General features: G+C 47.8%; 1 protein-coding gene across 2 annotated transcripts; it reads left to right on the top strand.

Moving 5' to 3' along the window:
- The first annotated feature begins 4,193 nt into the window (after positions 1-4,193).
- Positions 4,194-21,157, top strand: DCAF12 (DDB1 and CUL4 associated factor 12). Of its 2 annotated transcripts, none has more exons than XM_081212936.1 (9): positions 4,194-4,484; positions 7,909-8,163; positions 11,771-11,977; positions 12,351-12,411; positions 14,138-14,331; positions 15,747-15,812; positions 16,960-17,122; positions 19,678-19,856; positions 20,963-21,157. In XM_081212936.1, exons 1-9 carry the CDS (start codon positions 4,416-4,418, stop codon positions 21,119-21,121), a joined length of 1,353 nt encoding a protein of 450 aa, XP_081069062.1. In that variant the 5' UTR covers positions 4,194-4,415; the 3' UTR covers positions 21,122-21,157. The 2 variants fall into 2 exon arrangements, with proteins under 2 accessions (XP_081069062.1, XP_081069061.1); XM_081212935.1 differs by lacking the exon at positions 4,194-4,484 and adding an exon at positions 6,123-6,632.
- The last annotated feature ends 1,833 nt before the right edge of the window (positions 21,158-22,990 follow it).

The raw sequence follows: 22,990 nt of genomic DNA, 5'->3' as shown, positions 1-22,990 counted from the left end.
TTTCCCTATGGGCTTTCGTCTTGCGAAGCAAGCCCATAGGGAAATTCGTCTTGCGAAGCGCCTCCAAAACAGAAAACCCTTTCCTCTTGCGGGTTTTCCGTCTTGCGAGGCATTCGTCTTGCGGGGTACCACTGTAGATGTTTTTCTGGAACTCTCTATCTTTCTCCATAATCCAGCACACATTTGGTCTCTAGTTCCTCTGCCCCTTCGAAATCCAGCTTGCACTTCTGGGAGTTCTCAGTCCACATACTGCTTAAGCCTGCCTTGTAGCATTTTAAGCATAACCTTGCTAGCGTGTGAAATGAGCGCAATTGTGCGGTAGTTGGAGCATTCTTTGGCACTGAGCCTCTTTGGGATTGGGATGTAGACTGATCTTCTCTAATCCTCTGGCCACTGCTGAGTTTTCCAAACTTTCTGGCATATTGAGTGTAGCACCTTCTTTTAGCATCATCTTTTAAAATTTTAAATAGTTCAGCTGGAATATCATCACTTCCACTGGCCTTGTTATTAGCAGTGCTTTCTATCATACCACTTTAAACAGTCATGGCTTCTCCCTAAGAATCCTGGGAACTGTAGTTTATAAGTGCTGAGAGTTCTTATCTTTACCTCAGAGAGCTACAATTCCCAAGGTGGTTTAAGGATCAATCCCACTCCTGGGAATATTGTAGCTCTGGGAGGGGAATAGGGGTCTCCTAACTGCTCTCAGCACCCTTTGGGGAAAGCCTGAAGTGTGCTTAGTGCTGCTGCCTTGAAATAAAGAATAGAAAGACAAAGAATAGAGTGGTAGCTTTTTTTAAGGCTTATGTTCCAGGAAAACAAACTTCGATGGAGTAGGTCCCTGAATAATGTGAAGGGAAATGCATGTGTCATGGATTAGAAGGATGGGGTGGAGGATGGCTTCAGAGTTAGGGCACATTGTTAATAAAATATATAATGAAGGATGCTGGTCTTGCCTGCGGCCTTCCCTTCGGGGCATCTGGTCAGCCACTGCAAAAACAGGATGCTGGACGAGACCACCTTGATCTAGCAGGGTTTTTATTACTGCTATAGGTTTGGGAAGGGATCTCCCTAAACCCTAGGTGAAGGTAAAGGGACCCCTGACCATTACGTCCAGTCGTGGCCGACTCTGGGGTTGCAGGACTCATCTCGCTTTACTGGCCAAGGGAGCCGGCGTACAGCCAGCATGTGGCCAGCATGAATAAGCCGCTTCTGGCGAACCAGAGCAGCGCACGGAAACGCCGTTTACCTTCCCGCCGGAGCGGTACCTATTTATCTACTTGCACTTTTGATGTGCTTTCGAACTAGGTTGGCAGGAGCAGGGACCGAACAATGGGAGCTCGCCCCATCATGGGGATTCGCCGGCAGGGAACCGCCGACCTGCTGAACTTGTCCTTCTCTCAGGCCAGGAAGGCCTTGTGTCCCTTCTTGGTGCTGAGGTGAAGCCCCAGGCCTTGCAACGTGAGGTGGCCTTTCCTGCTGCAAACCCAGGCTTGGCGCGCCTTGTCTCCTCCGCAGGACTCCAGCTGAGCGGGTGCAAATGCCTGCGCCTCGGGGACCGTCAGGCACAGCCCGGTCTTCCAGTGGACGATGGCCCGGGTGGCAGCATCCCAGGTCCAGTGATATTGCGCAGACTGGGGCTTGCAGTCGGCCAGACCAACCCTTCCGACTTCGTGGGACGAAGCGTGGATGCACTTTTGCAAACGGGCGTTCCTGATGAGGAAGCCATCGCCTCCCGGCACTGGGGAAGAATACGATACGATAATCTTTATTGTCATTGTCCCATACAGAACAACGAAATTGAAAACATCCACATCAGACATTCAAAACCCCACAAGCCGGCTATCCAAGCCTGGTTAGCCCCCTAAAAACTCTGATACCCCATAATTGAATACAATATACTCACATAAAGAGGTAAAGGGTAAAGGGACCCCTGACCATTAGGTCCAGTCGTGACCGACTCTGGGGTTGCGGAGCTCATTTCGCTTTATTGGCCGAGGGAGCTGGCGTACAGCTTCTGGATCATGTGGCCAGCATGACTAAGCCGCTTCTGGCGAACCGGAGCAGCGCACAGAAACGCCCGCTTACCTTCCCACCGGAGCGGTACCTATTTATCTACTTGCACTTTGACGTGCTTTCAAACTGCTAGGTTGGCAGGAGCAGGGACCGAGCAACAGGAGCTCGCCCCATCATGGGGATTCGCCGGCGGGGAACCGCCGACCTTCTGATCGGCAAGTCCTAGGCTCTGTGGTTTAACCCACAGCGCCACCCGCGTTCCCCCTAAACCCTATAAATGAATAAATGGTAGGATTTTCATTATTTGTGATAGGAAGTGAAAATACCACCTGCAGAGGAATTCCTGGGCTAGCCTATGCAAAATGACCTGGCCAAACTAGGGCCATTAAGAAACAATACAGGGCCATTGAGGGCCATACATTAGCAGTACAAGAGAACTGTTCTTCCACCCCTGCCCTGAGGTATGAATGGAGACAAGGGATTTGAAAGGTTGCCAGGGTAATGGGGTGTGATGTCAAAGGAATAGTTTGGGAAAGGGGCAGAAGGATCTTGGCTGGCGGCAGGTGGAGAGAGATACCTTGGACTCCTGTACTGCACTCTGCTGTGGGGAACAAGCCCCTCTCTCTCCATCTAATTTCAGGTTTAAACGTGTGAATAAATGTTTTTTAAAGCTTTTGCCTTGTCTTCAGTTCTCCAAAGGAGCACAGACCCTGGTTGAAGGCCAAGACCCCTGGAATGTCATGCACGGCTCAGCAGCTGTTGGGGTGGCCTGCAACATTATGATCTTAATTATTTTATTTATATGCCACATTTTCAAAGTTAAAACTATGCATAGGGCAGCTACAGTGTATAACAAACATATCAAAAGTAGTAATAAATAAACAAGGCATCACAACGTACACAAACAAATTGAATAAATTCCACATCATTCGTAAGATAAAAAATAAAGATACTGTTATAAGAAAAAACTGCTCCTTTATGCCTCAAGGGTATCCAAGAGCCCTTATAGCTTCTCTCCTGTCTGCCAGGATACCTGATAATGATTGCCTTTTCTGGCCATTCCTTTGAGATGCTAAATACTTGTGTCTAAATACTTGTGCATATTGATAGTGTGATCAGCTTAACAGATAATTGCCAGGCTGTATTTGAAAAGGGAAGTGTAAGCCAGTTTGAGAGCCAGTTTGGTGTAGTGGTTAAGAGCGGTAGTCTTGTAATCTGGGGAACTGGGTTCGAGTCTCCGCTCCTCCCCATGCAGCTGCTGGGTGACCTTGGGCCAGTCACACTTCTTTGAAGTCTCTCAGCCCCACTCACCTCACAGAGTGTTTGTTGTGGGGGAGGAAGGGAAAGGAGATTGTTAGCCGCTTTGAGACTCCTTAAAGGGAGTGAAAGGCGGGATATCAAATCCAAACTCTTCTTCTTCTTCTAAGCCCCTACAGTCCAAAGACCATTGGAAAGCTTTTCCCATTTCCTTCCTTCTTGCAAAGAAATATTTGAGGTCAATTTGGGAGAGTCAAAATGGCTTCAGGATTGTTCTCCTGTACTATTTCAGACACATGGTTTATATACTTATGTATGTGTTTGCCTTGTACATTTATGAACATTTATTTCATATATATAAGACCTTAGAACTCCTATAACAATACAAAAAATTAACATCAACAACCCACCCCAACAACTCCCCCCTAATCAACACGCCAGCCTGTGCTTATACCTAGCTACTGTATATATTATTATTATTAGGATTTTTATTCCGCTCTATACCCAGAGGTCTCAGGGCGGTTCACAAAATAAAATCAAAATATAAAACCACAAATAACAAAAGGTGACTAAACCTATTACAACATTTAATTTAAACTAAATAAGGAAGTTGTTGTGGGAGGACGCAGCAGGCGCGCGTTCCTCTGCTGCCCTCCAGGGGGCTCCATAAGCAACCCTCAGCGCGCGCCTTGGCCAATGAGCCCCTGGGGGTGGGGTCCAACGCGCAGAGTATTGGCACGCCTGCCTCCCTCCAGTTGCCCGGCAACACCCCGAAGGGACCGCCCCTCGGAAGAGCTCCCGCGGGGCGAGGCTGCCGTTGCCGGGCAACCCCGCGCGGCTGTTGCGCAGGCGGGCGCGTCATTGGCCGGACGCGCCGCAAAGCGCGCGCGGGGCCGTAAAGCGCCCTCCCTCCTCCCCGCCTCGGTTTCCGGGCGCAAAATGCCGTGAGCGGCGCCCGGTCGGGCGGGCCTGTGGAGGGCGGTCGGTCGTTCGCTGGCTCGGTGAGGGAGAGAAAGAGAGAGGCAAGGCCAGGCCGAGAGGAAGGGAGGGGGCGACCCGGCTCCGTCCCATGCTCCGGCGGCGGCGGGCGGCCCTTTCCTCCCCCTGCCCCTTCATGCGGGGCCCGGGCCGGGGTCGCGCCGGAGATGGCCAGGAAGACAGTTAGCAGGAAGAGGAGGGCGGCGGCCCCCGCGGCGGGGCCCGGAGGAGAGCAGGTAGGCCCGCGGGCGGGGGCGGCGGAGAGGTGGGGGGCTGGCCCCCCAATACTGTATTTGGCCCTTGGGACTTGGTTGGGAAGGAGGGGGCTTGTTTTGGGGAGCTGGGGGCTGGCCCCCCCAATACTGTATTTGGCCCTTGGTTGGGGAGGAGGGGGCTTGTTTTGGGGAGCTGGGGCCTGGCCCCCAAATAATGCATTTGGCCCTTGGAACTTGGTTGGGGAGGAGGGGGCTTGTTTGGGGGAGGCGGGGAGGTGGGGGGCTGGCCCCCAATACTGTATTTGGGACTTGGTTGGGGAGGAGGGGGCTTGTTTTGGGGAGCTGGGGGGCTGACCCCCAAATAATGCATTTGGCCCTTGGGACTTGGTTGGGGAGGAGGGAGCTTGTTTGGGGGAGGCGGGGAGGTGGGGGCTGGCCCCCAAATACTGTATTTGGCCCTTGGTTGGGGAGGAGGGGCTTGTTTTGGGGGGCTTGGGTATTTGGCCCTTGGGACTTGGTTGGGAAGGAGGGGGCTTGTTTTGGGGTGGTCGTGTCGGAGGACGGGGGCCAAGCAGCCTGGTGAGGGGCTTCCGCCCCAGCTGGGCAGAGCCTGCTCTTTCTTGTACGGGGGTGGGGGGGTGATAGGAATTTTCCTCCTCCTTTCCTGCGTGTAAGAGGAGCACCCGGTTGCAACAGTTCAATAAAGACCAGGCTTACTAGCTGCTTTGCTTCTCTATTTTCTCTGGTTGGCCTCTGTTCTTTTCTCCGACCGATGGAGAACCTGCAAAGGACTCTATATGGGCTCTTGGATACCCCATAAGGGAAAAGGGCAATTTTTGTTTACAACAGGGGACATAGGCGTGCGCTTCGAGGTCGGATTGGCATCCGCCTGCCTCCGGACACACACGGAGATGTGCCATAGGCAGACGTGAAACTTACGTGTGAATACACACGCGCGTCCTCTGCTCCCTGCGGATCAATCAGTAATATAGTTCAGTGTATAATCAATATATGATATAAGGTAACGTGCAGGTTATTGTGGGGGCAGCGGCGGGGAGCGGGAGAAACGGACGGGAGCGAAACAGAAGGTAAAGCGGGAAGGCGGCGCGTAAATGCGAGTAAACAATGCGCATACATGTTTGCGCGGATCTGTGGGGTTACCTATTTCCTGTAGGTACCGGATTCCCGCCAAGGTGCCCAAGGCAGTTTGCAGTACTGTCTATTTCGCTTCCCTCGATCCGTACCCGACACCGCTCCCATAATAACTTTAATATTATGATCGATCGATCTACACGATAGTGTGTTGCTTTGGAGGACAGAGAAAGGCCGGAGGGCCCGACTGCTCCATTGTCTCCATTATTTGCAGCTGCCCCCCAGCTCAAAGCGCAAACAATGAAATCGGCAAATAAAACCAGTCCCGTCGCTCCTCCTCCACCCCCAAAGAAAGCAAGCGAGGGTTGGCGCGCGTTAGCTCCGAGCCGCGGGCCCCAGCGCCTTGTCTCCCCATCCCCTTCTTCTGCCGTGGGGACCCTTTCTCCTCCCGCCGCTTGCTTTATCGGCGTTCAGAGATAGGCTGCCCCTGAACGTGCAGGCTCCATTTCCTTCCCACCGCGCTCCTCCCCGTTGGCTCTGATCTCTCCAAGCTGCGGGAGGTGCGTGGAGTTGGAAAGGGCAATGAAGCCGCCCGGATCGGTGCCGGTGGAGGTGGCGGCGCAGCCAGATGACACTTCCCGGTTGCCCAACCCCCGGGGCCTTCTTGCCACCTGCAATGGCGGTGGCGAGGGTTGCTGGATGCGTCCTTGGACCGGGGTGGTGGTCGCAGAGCGCAATTGGCGATGGGCCTGGGCGCATCGCAGCTGCGCCCTGGAGAGCGCCGGGGGGCTGATCGGTGCCTGCTACCCGGCCGCCCCCTGGAAAGACCTGCTCCCCTCCTCTCTCCCTCCAGCCCGAAGGAGAAGCCAGCGGCTCTCAGGAGCGCCCGAGCCCTGGATTCGGCGTTCGGAGCTTTGCAACCGCCTTGGCCCCGAACGCCAGGAGGGCACCAGGCGCGCCGGCCGCTGCTCTCCGCCCAGTAGTGCCCAAACGCCGTCCGGGCTCCCGATGCTGCGGACCGCGTGTAAACGGAGGGGGTGGAGGCGGGGCTTGGCTGGCCAGAGGAGGGCGCATCAGGTTTGTTTTCGGGGGCTGGAGGGGAAAGGGAAGCTGGGCATCCGCCTGAGCGACAAGCCAAGGCCCCCATCTCCCCGAACCTCGCTCGCCGATGCAGCCACGACGAGCCGGCCAGAGTCCTTCAGAAGCCGCTGGCAAAGACTTGCCTGATTGATTGGTCCTCCATCCAGAAAGGGGGAGGGGGTGGAAATCCCTGTAGGTGAAAACAACAACAACAACAAAGCAGCCCATCTGGAAGCTTGGGTGCAGCCGACTTGCCAATTTCCCTTGTGCAGGGATTTCATTTTCAATTATGTGTATTGGAGGAGCATTCTATGATGTAAGTAGCAGTCAGGCCTGCTGCCTGAAGACCTACAGTTTAGATGCAGTTTACTGTTTCCGGGGAATTAAACTTTACGTGTTTGGGTCAACTGAAAATGTAAATTTGCGTGAACACATCTTGGTCCTCTGCAGACGTCCACATTGTAGTCCATCTTCATGGTACCGATGGTTCATTATTTTCTGTTTTAACCCAAGGTGTAGGCACGATAATGCCTCAGAAAGTAAAGGTAGCTATACTGGCCAGTAAGTAAAATTCCAAAATCTGCATCGGAGCAATCAATATCTTTATTAGGCAAACCAATATGCCACAAAATGACGGGCAACCTTTCCAGGTTTCCAGAACTCTTCGGGCTAGATGGTAAACAAGCGAGGGAATGGCTGGTCGTAATTAGAAATGAATTAACCATAAAATGTAAAATGAGCTTAAAATCCCATGCTTATCACTTTACAATAGATTGTCAAGAAGCATGTATATCATATGTATAAGACAATAAAAAGTGTTAACAAGACATCTGAAATAAAACAAATCAGTGCCATGTGAATACTGCTGGAGAAGAGGGTGTTGCATAAAGTGGGAGCCACCACAGATGAAGTCCTTCACTTGTTTGCCACCCATCTAACCTCTGAAGGCAGGGAACATCTTAAGAGAAAGATTCCTTGGGGGGGGAGCCCTGAGAAAAGATCCCCAGGATTCCCAGGGGTGGTAGTCAAGACAGTTAACACTGGTTTAAGATCTTTATGAAGACATATTATTATTATTATTATTATTATTATTATTATTATTAATGCAGTAGAGCAAGATCCTAGAACATTACTCTGGTCCAGTGAAAGATGTGTCAAATTCTTAAGGGGGTCTCTGATGTTACATGAAATGGATTTTCCCTCTGGGGCAGATAGGCAGAATCCTTTCAAGGTAGTAAGTTACTGTACATGAACTGTTGGCATTCTCCCACAGTATGGCTGGGACCACTCAGCTCACAAAAGGAAGCGGCTCCCCCCAGTTAAAAGGTCACTGGTATGCTACCTGAAAGGAAGAGAGGTGCGGATGCAGGATGAGTCCAGCTACCACCGACTCCTGCACGGATATGCAGCCCAGCAACTGCCCAGTCTCCTGAAGGAAAGAGAGTTTCACCTTGGGACCCTCAATAAAGTGTTTGCATCTCAGTGGCTGAATCACCGGCAAGTGGTGTGTGGGACAAAATGCAACACAGTAAGTGCAAATCTCTCTCTATCTCCTTAAGCTAGAACCGCTCCTGGATATTGTGTAGCTACACAAACTGTTCAGAAAAAGACAAATGTGAGACCGTTTAAAACCTTGCCTGCTTTTTCTTAGCATTTGCTGCATTGTCATACACACTTTCTACTTTCCCTTTTAGTTTTATCTGTAAGCTGCCTTGAGTTCTTGTTAGGGAAAAAGACAGGGTAGGAATAAAGATACAGTATAGTAATAATTATGCAACGTTTGTCTTTAATTGAAAGCGAATTCATTATTGTATTATTTCAGCCTTGTATATAAACTGCTAGAACCTCTTAGCCTGCAATTATTTTTTTACTAGTATGGTAGAGAGACCTTTCCTCCTGCCAGCCCATTTATTCTCCTGCCTGCAGTTCCTGCTTGTATCTACCATAAATCGAAGGCTGTGTTATTGTGTATATGCTCTGTGGCACAATGCCCTTTTTGAGGTGAGGCAACCTGTACTGTGGGCAGTAGCTGAAGTGCAGTTGCACCATAGTTTTGTATAAAAGCATGATATCAAAGTTTCTTTTTCACTTTCCTAATGATCCCTAGCATAAAATTCACCCTTTACACTGCTGTCTCTCACTGTGTTGGCATCATTGAACAATCCAGTTACAACCCCAAGGTCTGTTTAATCTGGTCAATCTCTGCCAGTTGATTCCATGAGCTTGTATGTGATCCATTTTTTCGAAATAGGTTTTACATTGGTCATTTTCTAGTCCTCATTTATGGAGGCTGATTATAGGGACAAGTCACTTATTTTTGTTAGGAGGTCAGCCGTTTCTAATTTAAAAACTCTTGGGTGGATGCCTTCCAGACCTGGTGATTGGTCAGTTTTAATTTTCTCAGTCAGGCGGGGAATAATGCTGCATTTCATCAGAGCAGAGAATCTTGATCTGGCTCCGTATAAAACTGTTTCGTGTGTTCTTAAATTGTGTGAATGCCAGTTTCATTGTAGAACACACACAGATCACTTTTTGACTCACAGTTCTTTTGTTGAGCTGTTAGCTTCAATTTGGTGCACTAAAATCCATGTTTTCATTTCACTGACAATCCTTCTAAATGGGAAATTTTTACATATAGGCAACCCTCTATTATCATGGGGTTGCATTCCTGGTCCTTGTGCGTGTCGGCGGAGCACACACGAGCCTGTCCCATTCTGTCCTCTTCTGGGTTCAAAACTACCTGCGCTTTAGTGGTTGCGCATCAATTGAACATGCAAAAAATTGGTTTCCTGCTTGTTTGATACACTTGACTAAGTTCATTTTTGGTTCATTTGGGTTTTAGTTTGTGTAATGTAGTGGAGAGATGCATGGTGAACTGGAATAGTCAGGCTGATTGAAGAAGTCAGGGTATGAATTGTATCGGAATATGGTCTTGAAGACACGTGTTTAGGTTTTTTTAGCATATGTAGGGGAATTGCATCAGCTGGCTTGAGTTTTACAGATGAGCTGAAGCAAAACTAAGCAGTTTCAATTAAATTCAAATTTGAACTGTATAATTTGGGTTCCTAAGCTAGCATGAAATAGGCCTTGAGACCTTGTGGAAAAGAGTTTTGTATCTGGTGAGCAATGTTTTACATGCCTGAGCAAGAAGCAGAGGACTGAAAATTTCCCAGTCCAGGTCTGCAGCATTGCTGCTGCTGCCAACTTTTCTGCAAGGAGCACTTCAAATCTGAAAATGGATTCTGTGTCTGATTCATGCATGAATTGATTTAGCTTTGAGTGAGCAACTTGCTAGGCTTCCTAGCTACAGTTAGGATAATGAAACAAGTTCATTCATCCACTAATAAGACCAGTAGTAAAGCAAAGCTGGAAATACTTGGATAACCTCTTCCCCCCATATACAGGTTTCTGCACACTACATGGTTAAATTGAAATTAGTAGTTTACTCCAGAATTACACCCCATGATGTAAACGCTCCCTCTTCTTTTCATAACGGGGACTGTTGCTTTGCCATCAGTTTTTTAAGGATTTCTTGTTTGACCTTTTAAAATTTATTACTTTCATATTATGCTTCTGCCCATGGTGCTACATACTGCATTTGTTGGATTGTTCTGCCTGAGTCTAAAAACGGAACTTCGATTTAAAATGGCTTGCATGCTCTCTGACAGAGCTGGGCTGTGCAAGACCCCAGAGGGAATTCTGGGTAGCTGATGGGCTTTTGTTACTCCTCAGAACTCTAGCTCTTCATTGTCTAAAGTGAACTTCTAGCCTTCAGGGATGCAGAAAAGCAGTATGTTTGAAAAGCAGCATAAAAATGCTCCGTATGTATATAGAGCCAGGCCCATTGATAGAGCTCAGTATTGTTGTCAGTGCCTGGCAGAGGCTCTCCAGGTTTTCAGACAGGAGCCCCTCTCCCAGATGTGTCCAGAGAGATCAGGGATCGAATCTGGAATGACTGAGCTACAACCCTTTCCCTTGCAGAAATATTCGCTGGTTGAATGCGGTGTCTAAAAGGGGCCCCTGTGATTTGGCTTCCTGATTGTATTTTTCACGGCGTTCCCCTAGAGCAGAACAAAGCATCTGTTTTGTAGGCAGCTGCAACCTGCTAAGTTAGCACGCCAGGCTCTGCAAGCAACCTCTTGTTGACTCTTCCTTAATAGATCTGGAGGAAAGGCAGCCAAGCAGGATAGATCTGTGTGAAGGTAGCAGTGCTGCAGTGTGGTTTGGTAGGTTGCATATTTCCCCTCCTCTCTATTACGTTTGGATCTCCAGAGCACACAAGTGCTTACTTGGGTTCCTGCCTCCCATGTGCTAGTATGGGTAGGTAAACTAAGGCCTGGGGGCCGGATCCGGCCCAATCGCCTTCTGAATCTGGCCCGCGGACGGTCCGGGAATCAGTGTGTTTTTACATGAGTAGAATGTGTCCTTTTTTTAAAAAAATGCATCTCTGGGTTATTTGTGGGGCCTGTCTGGTGTTTTTACCTGAGTAGAATATGTGCTTTTATTTAAAATGCATCTCTGGGTTATTTGTGGGGCATAGGAATCCGTTCATCTTTTTTCTCTCCAAAATATAGTCCGGAACCTCCACAAGGTCTGAGGGACAGTGGACCGGCCCCCTGCTGAAAAAGTTTGCTGACCCCTGGGCTAGAGCATGCTTGAGTAGCTTCCCAGCTTGCACTTTGAATGGAGACAGTAGTGGGATTGCATTCCCTCAGGTGATCTGTCAGATCCCAGCTGCTGGTGGTGCCAAAGTTGTTGTGGGGAAGGAATACCAAAGTCATCTTCACCTGATGCAGAAAAAATATTAACAGTAATATGCTTTTTCAGTGTTTGCTGTTTCACATTATCTTGCTTAAATCCTGACAACAGCCCTGCATGGTTGGCCAGCACTATCCCTATATTGTGGATGGTGGTAGAAGAATTGAACCAGTGACTTCCTGGTTCTTTGTTTATCATCTTTGGGCATGTTACCACAAAAGCATGGGCTGCTTCTTCTCTTCATGCAAAGCATGTTTGGTTAAAAATGTCCTATAATCACAGTGTTCTCTGTGCAGATTCAGGTTTAGGAATGACCACAGGTGTGTCTTCCTTCCTCCCTCCCTCCCTCCCTCCCTCCCTTCTTTCCTTCCTTCCAGTTGTTTGTGGTCGATGTCCAGACGGGTCAGATTACCAAGATTCCAATTTTGAAGGATCGAGAACCAGACATGGTGAACCAGCAGGGCTGCGGAATTCACGCCATTGAGCTGAACCCTTCCAGGACCCTCTTGGCTACGGGAGGTGACAACCCAAACAGCCTTGCGATTTATCGCCTGCCTACACTTGATCCTGTCTGCGTGGGAGATGTAAGTGCCTCTACATGCTTCAGACGTTTTATTTCATTTTCATGGAAATTCTGTCTCAATCTGGTGACGGGTCCATTCGATGATGGGCAGATTAAAGAGGGCATCTTTATGTTGTCAGAAGTTGGATGGGCTGATGTAGTTCTACATAACTGGAATGTTTAATATTGTGAAGCTGAGTGGGAGATTGCAGGGAATTGGACTTGGTTGACGTCCTGTGTACTTGTTTATAACCTTGCATGCTTGTTATCAAGAAAAGCAGTTGCATTTATTTGATGTTTAAGGAAATACATGAAACCTTTACCTTGATATATGAAACCTTTGCCTTGAAAGAATTCTCCTGCATCCTCATTTCTTCCTTCCTTTCTTTCTCTAGGACGGCCACAAAGATTGGATATTTTCTATTGCATGGATCAGTGACACCATGGCTGTTTCTGGTAACTTCTGCTAATGGCTTTATTTCTGTGCGCCCTAACATCTAACGGACTGTAGCTTCTCTTGTAGCTCACAAGCTCCCCTCAGGCATTGTACACGTGTGTAAAACCAACAGGAGTAGGAACGTGCGTGGTAAACTCGGCTCCCACCCTGTCTCTATCCTTTTCCAGGGTTCCACATCCTAGGAAGCCTCTGTGAAAACCGGGAAGATTCCTGCTTCAGGGAGTTGCTTTCCAGGTCATGGAGTGTTATGACAATGGCGATTAGCATGCCCATTGCTTTTACACAGGAGTAGAATGCCTGAGGCTTCAGATGTGTCTTTTTGAATTTTTAATCATATCTGTCTTAAGTTCTTAAGCTGATTGTGGCAGCTCCCTTTTCCATATTCCCCCTACCCATCAACCCAAAAGAAAACTGCACTTTTTGCAAGGAGTTAGATGTCTCTAACATCTCTGTGTCCTCCGCAAAGTATATATCACACAGAGTTCCTCCTACCCCCTTGCAGTTTGTTTTGGCTTGTATGAGAGAATCTCACATTTTTGGCACCCAAGAGCTAGATTCCCCGCTCCCCGGGAGTTTTGTCATTCCATTCTAAAATTCGGCAGAGAACATAAGGGCATGGACTTAGGCATGGAGGGATAGGTGGCCACTTGCAAGTTAGCAGAAAGGTGAATTTTTAGCCATGGCAAAGTGGCCAAGAAACTGTGGAGAGAGCACTGAAGTCTTTTGAAAGACCTGCCTAGGCTTCCTTTAGTTTCTGAGTCTCATTGTGATCCACACCTTGAACATTATAGTGGTTTTTCTGTAACCAGAAAGGGTAGGGGCTTGAGGTTTCAGAGGATATCTCATAACCACCACCATCCCCCCCTTGCCAAACTGCTTCCAATTCTATCCTAAAGTTCTGAAATACTGATACTTGAACCACACACCTGCTCTTAGAAGCTGGGCTGCTTGGCCCCAGTTCTGCTTTGCCACTTCCTCACCTGGAAGCTAAAATGGGCTTCTGAGCCCGGGTAGCTTTTCCTGTGTCACAGTATGCTGTGATAATGGTTGCAGCATTTGCATATCTTCAGAATAGCAAATGAACCATGGCAGATTTCACTCTTCCATAGTGATTATAATTGCGCTGTGTTACAGCCAAGCTGAGAAACAGCCCACAGGATGTACTGAGCGACGCTGACAGCATTCAGCATAGCTCCAAAGCCCTCGCAGTGGAGGCTGACTGGACTTTGTCCCACTGTAACACATCCAGTGGAGAACTGCCAGGATGCTGTGGCATGATCTTTATTTTTTGCTCTTGTTTACAACCTTCTGTAAAGACTACAGTTGTGCCTTTGTCAGGTTGCCCTGCAGGACTGTGTTTACACAGTTTGTTCTGTAGTGTGCTAACCAAACAGACGGTTGCAGGAGGCTGTCAGAGTTCAATTAATCTTGAAAGAATTCCAGATGTGTGCCCCTTTTGGAATGCATTCTGTGTGCACAACCTTTTCTCTGCGGTAAACTGGGGGTTCTGCTCTCCTTGCTTGCCTGGAACATCCTGCACCAAGATAGACAGTGCAGTGTTCCTGGCTTGGCCTGTGGCAGGCAGAGAGCTGCGTTATGAGTGGTGCGTGACTGAATACGTAGCGCTTGCCTCTATTTAGACATGCGCCCCATCGCAGTCAGAGAGCGGCATAATACTAGGAGGGCATGTGTTTAATGTGTCCTTGGGTCTGCTGTCCCATGCAGGCTCCCGAGATGGTTCAATGGGGCTCTGGGAAGTGACGGATGAAGTCCTAGCCAAGAGCGATGCAAGACGCAACTTGTCTCGAGTTCCCGTCTATGCTCACATAACACACAGGGCTCTGAAGGACATCCCCAAGGAGAACACCAACCCGGACAACTGCAAGGTTCGGGCACTAGCTTTCAACAACAAGAACAAGGTCAGTAAGATAAATAAGTTTCAAGGTATCTGACCATAACTTTCCCATTGCCAGTGCTGGAAATATGTTGAAAGTAGCTACAATCCCGAGAATTTCAGCGTTGTAATTATTATTATTATTATTATTATTATTATTATTATTATTATGCACTCTAATCCCACCCCCACTTTCTAGCTCTCAATCCTTTGGTTCCTTTTCTGGCTGAAACATTAAGTAACTGAAAAAGTGTGTGCTGAAAGCTCAAAACAAAAAAAAAGGCATATTTGAGTTTCCCAGGAATTCGCATGTGGGACATTCCTCCCCAATAACGCCTAGCTGGGATACCCCCCCCCCCCCGTTTGTATTTTTATTTAAACACCTCTCACCCATTCTATCATTCCGGCCTGCTCCAGAATGCAAATTCTTGATGCTGGGAGAGGCGGAAGAACACCCATATTTCTGCAGGTGTTGCAAATAAAACAAATGTTAAAAATTGTGATGACGTTGAGGCAGGCGCCTGCTGTGCTTCCCATTGGTTTGCTGACGCAGAAACTGAAATCGAAGGGGGGAAGCCAGATGCAATTATTTGTCCTGCAAATGGCAAAGGCACTGAGGGTGTCATGCCCCATGGGCTCTGTGGAGCAGTGATGTTGTGAAATAAGGGACTTGTTTTTAAAATAAGGGCTATCTGGCAGTCCTGCTTGGCTTTCGCCATCAGATTTTTTCAACCTGTGCCTCTGATTCTGAGGTCTAGAAACTGCTGAGTGCTTCATTTTTAAATAAAAACTAGGGCACTCTGGATTCTTAAGAGCTGTACACAGCAGCCTAGAGGTGCATGCAGTTCTTCTCTTGACCACTTTTGGATATAAGCTTGTGCTGTTCTTTCTTCCCGTGCTACCTTTCTGAATTTTAATGGTTTGCAGGAAGCCACTGAAAAATTATAGTGCGCAACCTGTGGTTCTGCTGATGTTGCTAAATAACAACAACAACAACCTATTATTTATACCCTGCCCATCTGGCTGGGTTTCCCCAGCCACTCTTGGCAGCTCCCAACCAAATATTAAAAACACAATACAGCAAAAAAATCCAAAAACTTCCCTAAGCGGTCCCATCATGCCTGTGCTGTGCTGGCTGGGGCTGAAGGGAGTTTGAGTCCAGTAACACCTGGAGGGGCTACACTTTCCCTATCCCTTTTCCAAAGCATTTTGTTTTAAATTACTTTAGTAATCCTTAAAAAAACCATCCATGTTAGGTCAATGGTGGTTGAACCCACATTGCAGATGGGGCGGGCGGATGAGTTTGTGTCAGTGCTGAGATTCTGAGATGGGGTCTCGGTTGTTTTAGCGTTGTACATTGGCAGACTTTTAATACAGATTGGTACTCTGCATGGATCTTCCGCGGTGGCCGAGTGGATTACAAAGCTCTTTCTGTTCTAGGAGCTGGGAGCAGTCTCCCTGGATGGATATTTCCACCTCTGGAAAGCAGAATACACACTTTCAAAGGTAACCTGCTAGTGTGGGAAAAATGTATGCTGGGCTTTATTCCTGATTTGGGATTGAATAGGTTTTGAGCTAAATTGCAGCACTTCCTGGCTGTTGGGAGGGCTGACCAGAACTGTTGAACTTTTTAAAAGGGGAAATGCCATACGGTGCTCACTGAAAAAGTGACAGCTAACAAGCGCATGCAGCGCTAAACCCAGTCATCGTATCCCCTATTGACACAAACGATCGCCAAACCACCGCTCGCTTGACGCGACGGAGGAACAGAGAGAGAGTGGAGGGTGGCAGAGACATTTCATTCCCCCGTTCTTTTAATCCCGCAATCAATAAGGATCCCGGGATTGACTGGGGATCGAGCTGTCGATCATGGTCGACCGGTTGAACATGTCTGCTCTAAAGCATAGCTGACTGATTTATCAAAGGCTCTCTTACCTGCTGTAAAGCAGTCTCCGTGTTCCCAGTGACAACTGTTACAGTGGGTGGAGATTTGCAGTCAGTTTTGGACAGAGTTGCACCCCCCATGAAATACCAGGCACATAGTTTGGGGGTTCTCCTAGGCTTGGTGCTGTGTATGGAGGGGCACACAATGTCTGTGGCTAGGATGCCTTTTACCAGCTTAGAGTGATGGCTGGAGAGAAAGCAAAACTTGTCAGTGACACAAGCTCTGCTCACAGCACGGGTGGATCTCTACCATGTATGTTCTGTCAGGTTGCTGATAAGGATGGCTGTGAATTGCCTGCTTGCTTTTAAGAGCTGCTTCAGATACCCTGCTTACTGGCCCATCACAGGTTAAACAGACTGGCAGGTAATGGAGCAGGGCCTTTTCAGTGGTGGATCCATATTTTCTCCTGAAAGGTGGGGCATAGGAATCTGCCTTAAACTGAGTCAAACCATTGATCCATATAGTCCATTATTGTTTGCACTGATTGTCAGCAGTTCCGTAAGCAAGTTTAGCCTGCAAATACACTTCATTTCTCCTATTATTTGTTTGCAAGGCCTGCTAATTCTGGCTGGCAAACATTAAAAAAATCTAATAGTTGAATACAAGGAAGTATACTTTCTTGATACTTCATTGCATCCTATTGTTCATCGTCCTCTCTACTGCTTCTCATGTGGGTTGTTTTCTGTCTTCATTTCCCCCCCCCCCCAGCTGCTGTCAACGAAGCTACCGTACTGCAGGGAGAATGTGTGTCTGGCCTATGGTCAGGAATGGTCTGTGTACGCTGTTGGATCTCAGGCACATGTCTCCTTTCTGGACCCAAGGCAGCCTTCCCACAATGTCAAGTCTGTCTGTTCCAGGGAGCGAGGCAGTGGTAAGGATTCTTCGTGAGAAAACCTGAGCAGTGGAGCTTCAGCCTTAACACTAGGCAATCTGTTACAGCATTCCTTCACTGGATGATGTTGGCAATGGGATGGTGTTGCACATCCTCTATAAGTGGGAAGGAGGAAAGCTGGTGCTCCTGCAAGGATCTCCTCTCTGCCAAATAGTATAGAAGTAGTCTGCCCCATGGGTTGTTCTTAATACAGTCATACCTCAGGTTACAGCTGCTTCAGGTTATGTTTTTTCGGGTTGCAGACTGCCAAAACCCGGAAGTACCGGAACGGGTTACTTCTGGGTTTTGGCGGTCGCGCATGCGCAGAAGCGCCGAATCGCAACCCGTGCATGCGCAGACATTGGTTGCAAATGCTGCGGGTTGCGAACATGCATCCTGCACGGATCACATTCAGAACCCAAGCGTCCACCGTATTCCTTTTAATACAATGTTATATGGTGAGAGCTCTGTTTGCATGGACAACTTGTCAGCTATGACTGCTTTCATTCCCCAAGTTCTTGTGATGGATCTTGCCCAACTGCAGGTCTTTGCGATTACTAATTCCAGCATCTCCATTTCTGCCCTTTCCCCCAATAATCAATTCATTTTTAAATTGTGATCATATCTTCTGAAGTAGTTGGAGTTTCCCATTTCGATGCCCTTTGAAATTCTTGCCTCCAAGTCACTATTGTATTGCTGTGATAGTACAGAACATCAGTACTGGAGTTCTTATATTACTCAGGCAGATTCTGCACAGTTTTCTAAGCAGTTATATAAACCTCCTAATTCTACTCCAGGTTGGATTTATGAGCATGTCTTATGAGACACCGTGTCTAAAGGTCTTTTTAAAATGTAGATCTTTTAACCTACTGGCTCCAGCTTATCAATAAGATGTGCCACACTTTTAGAGAAAAAAATCAAATATGGCATGGCATTCATTAAATCTATGTCTTTTCTTGAGCACCACTTTAATGTTTTCAAGGATCTAAATTGTTCTGTTTTGTTCCTACATCTTTCCTGGTGTCAAAATGAAGCTGACTTGTCCAAAATCCCTGGGTTTTCTCCTCTTTGTTCAGTTATACTTCCCAGAACCTCGCTGATCTTTTATGATTGCCAAGGCCTTATTTTTAGCCAAATCTTGGGCCTCACTTGATGGCATAGGCCACGTCATCTGGCTGCTCATGTTGGTTGATATACGTTAAGAAGTCAAAGCAGACCTTGCACTGGCTCAGGGCTGTGCGATAATAATTCTTTCCTGTCTGGACTTTTTTAATAACACAGTTTGGTATACTGCGGCATTGAAGTGTAATTCATCATGTTCTTAAACCTCAGCAGCAAGGTTCTGTGACTAGAAGTTCATGCCCAAAATAGTTCAGAGAGTGGGTGCACACGAGAAAAGGTTTCCCATTATCTCCAGGTACCATTTGTGCCTGTGCATGACATTAAATCATTTAACGTTCAGAATTTTGAGACTGGTTTTTGAAGTATCATAAATTTCAAAATCTGTTCTCGTATACTCCCCCCTTCACCGCCCCAGCTAATTGGCATATTGTTTATCTCCTTCATTTATTTTGTAATGTGGAAAGGGGCATTTTTTTTGCTACTAATGAGACATAAACCGCAGCAGTTGCTGACATTCAGGTTCCCGTTAAGAAAAGTACATTGGCATTGACAGACTGGAACAAATCAAGGGGGTCTGTGACCTTTTCTCCTGCTCACAAACCTGGCAGGGTGATAACCGTGTTATCTTTCTCCACCACCTAGCAAGCAGAGGTAATGTAATGGTAATGGGCCCCCTGTCCATTAGGTCCAGTCGTGACCAACTGGGGTTGCGGCGCTCATCTCGCTTTACTGCCCAAGGGAGCCGGCATACAGCTTCCGGGTCATGTGGCCAGCATGACTAAGCTGCTTCTGGCGAACCAGAGCAGCGCACGGAAAAGCCGTTTACCTTCCCGCCAGAGCAGTACCTATTTCTCTACTTGCACTTTGACGTGCTTTCGAACTGCCCGGTTGGCAGGAGCTGGGACTGAGCAACAGGAGCTCACCCCGTTGCAGGGATTCGAACCACCAACCTTATGATCAGCAAGCCCTAGGCTCAGTGGTTTAACCGACAGCGCCACCCGCATCCCTTCTAGTAAGCAGAGGTAGACTGCTGCTAAAGGTGGAGGTTTCATTTTTAGCTGTTCTGACTAATCGTCCACACTGAACTGGCATTAATGAGGGAGAAGAAACTCCACCATGTCCTTTGATATAAGGAGCCCAACTGCCATCAAGTCAGCTGTCTGTAGAGCTTGGGGGGGGGGGCAAACAAAATGGGAGGAAATAAATATTCTTCCCATTTTATTTGCTGAGGCCTCATTTCCCTTGTAAAAATTGTAAATTTGTGGAAATGCTGGAGGAAAATCCTCCTGGGCAATATTTTCTCTCTTAGAATGAGTGAAATGCTTTTGAAGATTTTTTATTTTTTGAAAGAAATGAAGGCAGCATTCTGAAATGATGATGATGAAAACCATGGGCACAGATCTTGCCATTAACCATCTCCGATTCCACGACAGGTATTCGCTCTGTGAGCTTCTACGAACACATTATCACGGTGGGGACCGGGCAGGGTTCCTTGCTGTTCTATGACATCCGAGCCCAGAGGTTCCTGGACGAAAAACCGCCGCACAGTTGCTACGGAACAAAATTAGGAGGAAGTGAAATTCTCAAGTTGTCGACTGGCAAAGGTTGGCTGGTGAGTAGCTTGCAGCTTGAACGAGAGGTAGCCTTGCCACAAGGACTACTTTCTAAGGGCTCCTCCACTGAGTGAGGGCTCTGTTTCTGGCAGCGTTGCCAGATACAGGTGAAATAAGTTGTTTGCTCTTTCTAGTGAACAGATATGCCAGGCTATTAGAAGCGCTTGCTTCTCCTTTCCGTAAGAGTTTGGTCCGCAGAGCCGACGCAAGAGATTGCGCCACCGCCCTCTCCGCATCTTCTCCCGCCACTGCTGCCATCCCTTCCTCTCCCTTCTGGTGGCAGCACTCTTGATCCTCCTCTCTCCATCCTGCCTTGGTCTAGGTAGGGCTAAAAAGGTCCTTCCTCAGAGTGAGGCATTCTGTGCTAGGAGGGTGTGAGAGTGCCGCTCCCGTTTAAAGGTGCAGTACAAAGTGTAAAGGCCCTCCTTAGAGGGAGAGGAAGTGGGAAGCCTCGCCTGGTGGGCAGCAGGCCTGTGTGAATTTGCCACCTTCCTGTACCTGCCACTTTAGTCACTTGCCTTATGAAAAGGACTTGCCTCTTAATCAAAAGGGGGTGGGGTGGCCTCGGTCCAGTATACCTGAAGGAGCGTCTCCACCCCCATCGTTCTGCTTAGACACTGAGGTCCAGCTCCACGGGCCTTCTGGCGGTTCCCTCCCTGCGAGAAGCCAAGTTACAGGGAACCAGACAGAGGGCCTTCTCGGTAGTGGCACCCTCCCTGTGGAACGCCCTCCCATCAGATGTCAAAGAGAAAAACAAGTACCAGACTTTTAGAAGACATCTGAAGGCAGCTCTGTTTAGGGAAGCTTTTAATGTTTAATAGACTATTGTATTTTAATATTCTGTTGAAAGCTGCCCAGAGTGGCCGGGGAAACCCAGTCAGATGGGCAGGGTATAATTATTATAATTATTATTATTAGGCTGAAAACCAGCTTCAGCTTAAATTGGTGGCTCTTATTTTGCTGCTGTTCTCCATCTTGTTAAACAGCTTGGGTTTCTGAGCTGGTCGGCAGCTTCCCAGTTCCCTTTGAGTGCTCCCGGGGATGCGCAGCAGCCAGTTGCGGGGAAGGTCATGACTGACTCAGTTGTTGCCCTTTTCTTTGACAGAATCATGATGAAACCTGGCGGAATTACTTTTCAGACATCAGCTCCTTCCCAAACGCTGTTTACACCCACTGCTACGACTCGTCTGGCACGAAACTCTTTGTGGCAGGAGGTCCCCTTCCGTCTGGACTCCATGGGAATTATGCTGGTCTCTGGAGCTAAGAACAATTTCCAAACAAAGATCTTTCGTGCAAATTATTTCCCCCTCTGCATTTCTTTTTTAAAACACAAAGGAATTGTGTGACGACTACACTGTTCTCTTCTGGTTTTGATGCAACTTGGGGTCAACCTTTTCTTTTGTTTTCTTTTCAGAAGGGGCGCAGCATCTTCTACCCATCTCCCAACAGTTTTTGTACATTTTTTGAACAGTTTTAGTTTTGGTTTAATCTCCTTTGATCTTTCTACAACGGGGTTTATAAACCCCTCTTTTTATTGCATTTCTTAAAAATGGCTGGGTCTTTGCCCTGAGCTTAGGCTAACCAAACTTACATGCCCCCTTCTCCCCTTACTTTGCTGTGAGGTAGAAATCCTCCATTAGATCGGCTGCTGCCAAGCTTTCTGTGAAAGCCCAGGGGCTGCGAGTGCGAGTGTGTGTGTGCGTTGGGGTGTATGTACGTACGTGCTGGTACTTTGTCAGTCACATTACCTGGAATAAAAGCTTCTTGTAATTAAAAGGAAAAAAATTAAAAAGTATTTATATAATGAGATACGTTACTACTTTATCCACAGAGCCCAGCTTGCAACTGGCTTCACATTATTTTGAAAAGTACAAGTTTAATGATGCTGTACTGGGTCCAACATGTGGCCTGTGATCTAGGTCTGTCTTGCCTTCTCTTTTCCCCTTTCCTCCTCCCATAGATCCACAGGAAGGATATGAGTGTATAGATGGTTGCAGGGCGAAATTCGTGGTCCATGAGAGCTCTCTGAAAGAGGTGGTGGAGGAAGAAATGGCCAGTTTTCACAGTCCACTTGTGTGAGATTTTTAGTTCTGCTGGGTGAGATGCTTTCTGAGACTGGCCCCAAAGATCTGCCAAATAACTACCCCTAATGGCCTCCAGCGTTGAAAATTGTGTGTGGCCCAGCTCACAGGGATAGTGACTAAAAACCTAAACCCTACATAGCTCTGTTTAACATGGAGTGGCGATGACTGCCTTGTGTTGAGTTTATTAGCAAGGCAATCCAAGATCCCACAAGGAAGCAGCATGAGTCATAGGCTGGTCTTCTGGACTTAACTGCGCACGAGCGGAGGCTTTTTGCCCATGCCTGGCCTTTGGGGCTTTCTCGATGGAAGTCCCACAGGGACCCATGTGGCTGTTCAGCCACTGACCCCGGTGCAGCTGCTCTCTAATTCGTAACCCCTCTAAATTGGACCATCTAAGAAAATGCACTTGCAGCTCGGCGTTTGTTGCTATGGCAAAATGCTTGGTTTGCTTCCTCTCTGCCAAGACAAGAAACAACACCGCAAGACAAAATCTGAGCTTTAAGCCCTTTTGCTTCTTCTCAGCTGGAGTTCAGTTTTCTGCCCAGTTTGCCAAAGGATGCTGCTGCTGCTGCTGTGCCACAAAGAAACTGCACTTGTGCTGGAAATAAGTAGTCAGCTGAAGAAATCCACATCTTAGGCGAGACTGGCTGATGCGTCCCTCTGTGTGATTTAATGCTCTGGCCTGACATTCTTCCAAGCAGCTTCTGTTGGTTCTGGATAATGTTAGCCCCATGTCTGCACTGGGCCTGGTGCAGAGCTTTCTGCCTCTCCTATTGTAACGAAGGAGCAAGAGTATTGGCTTTCGGCTGTGGTTGTCCATTGTGTCTTCGGTTTCTTTGTTATGGAGGCCTGTGTGGAACACAGACTCATGCAGAAGAAGGAGCTGTGCTCCTCTGAGCATTGAAGGAAGCCCTTTCTCTGAATGGCATAGTCTAAAAGTCAGCCTGCTTTTACCTCTGGGGTTAGGCAAAGAGATGGATGAAATATGCCTCCAATTTCTAATTTATATGATGGGTTTTGGCGGTCTAAGATCTAAAGAGAGCCACTGC

This window comes from Podarcis bocagei, assembly GCF_964188305.1.
Source record: "Podarcis bocagei genome assembly, chromosome: 11".
Taxonomy (NCBI): Eukaryota; Metazoa; Chordata; class Lepidosauria; order Squamata; family Lacertidae; genus Podarcis; species Podarcis bocagei.
This window is presented reverse-complemented; position numbering and strand designations above follow the sequence as displayed.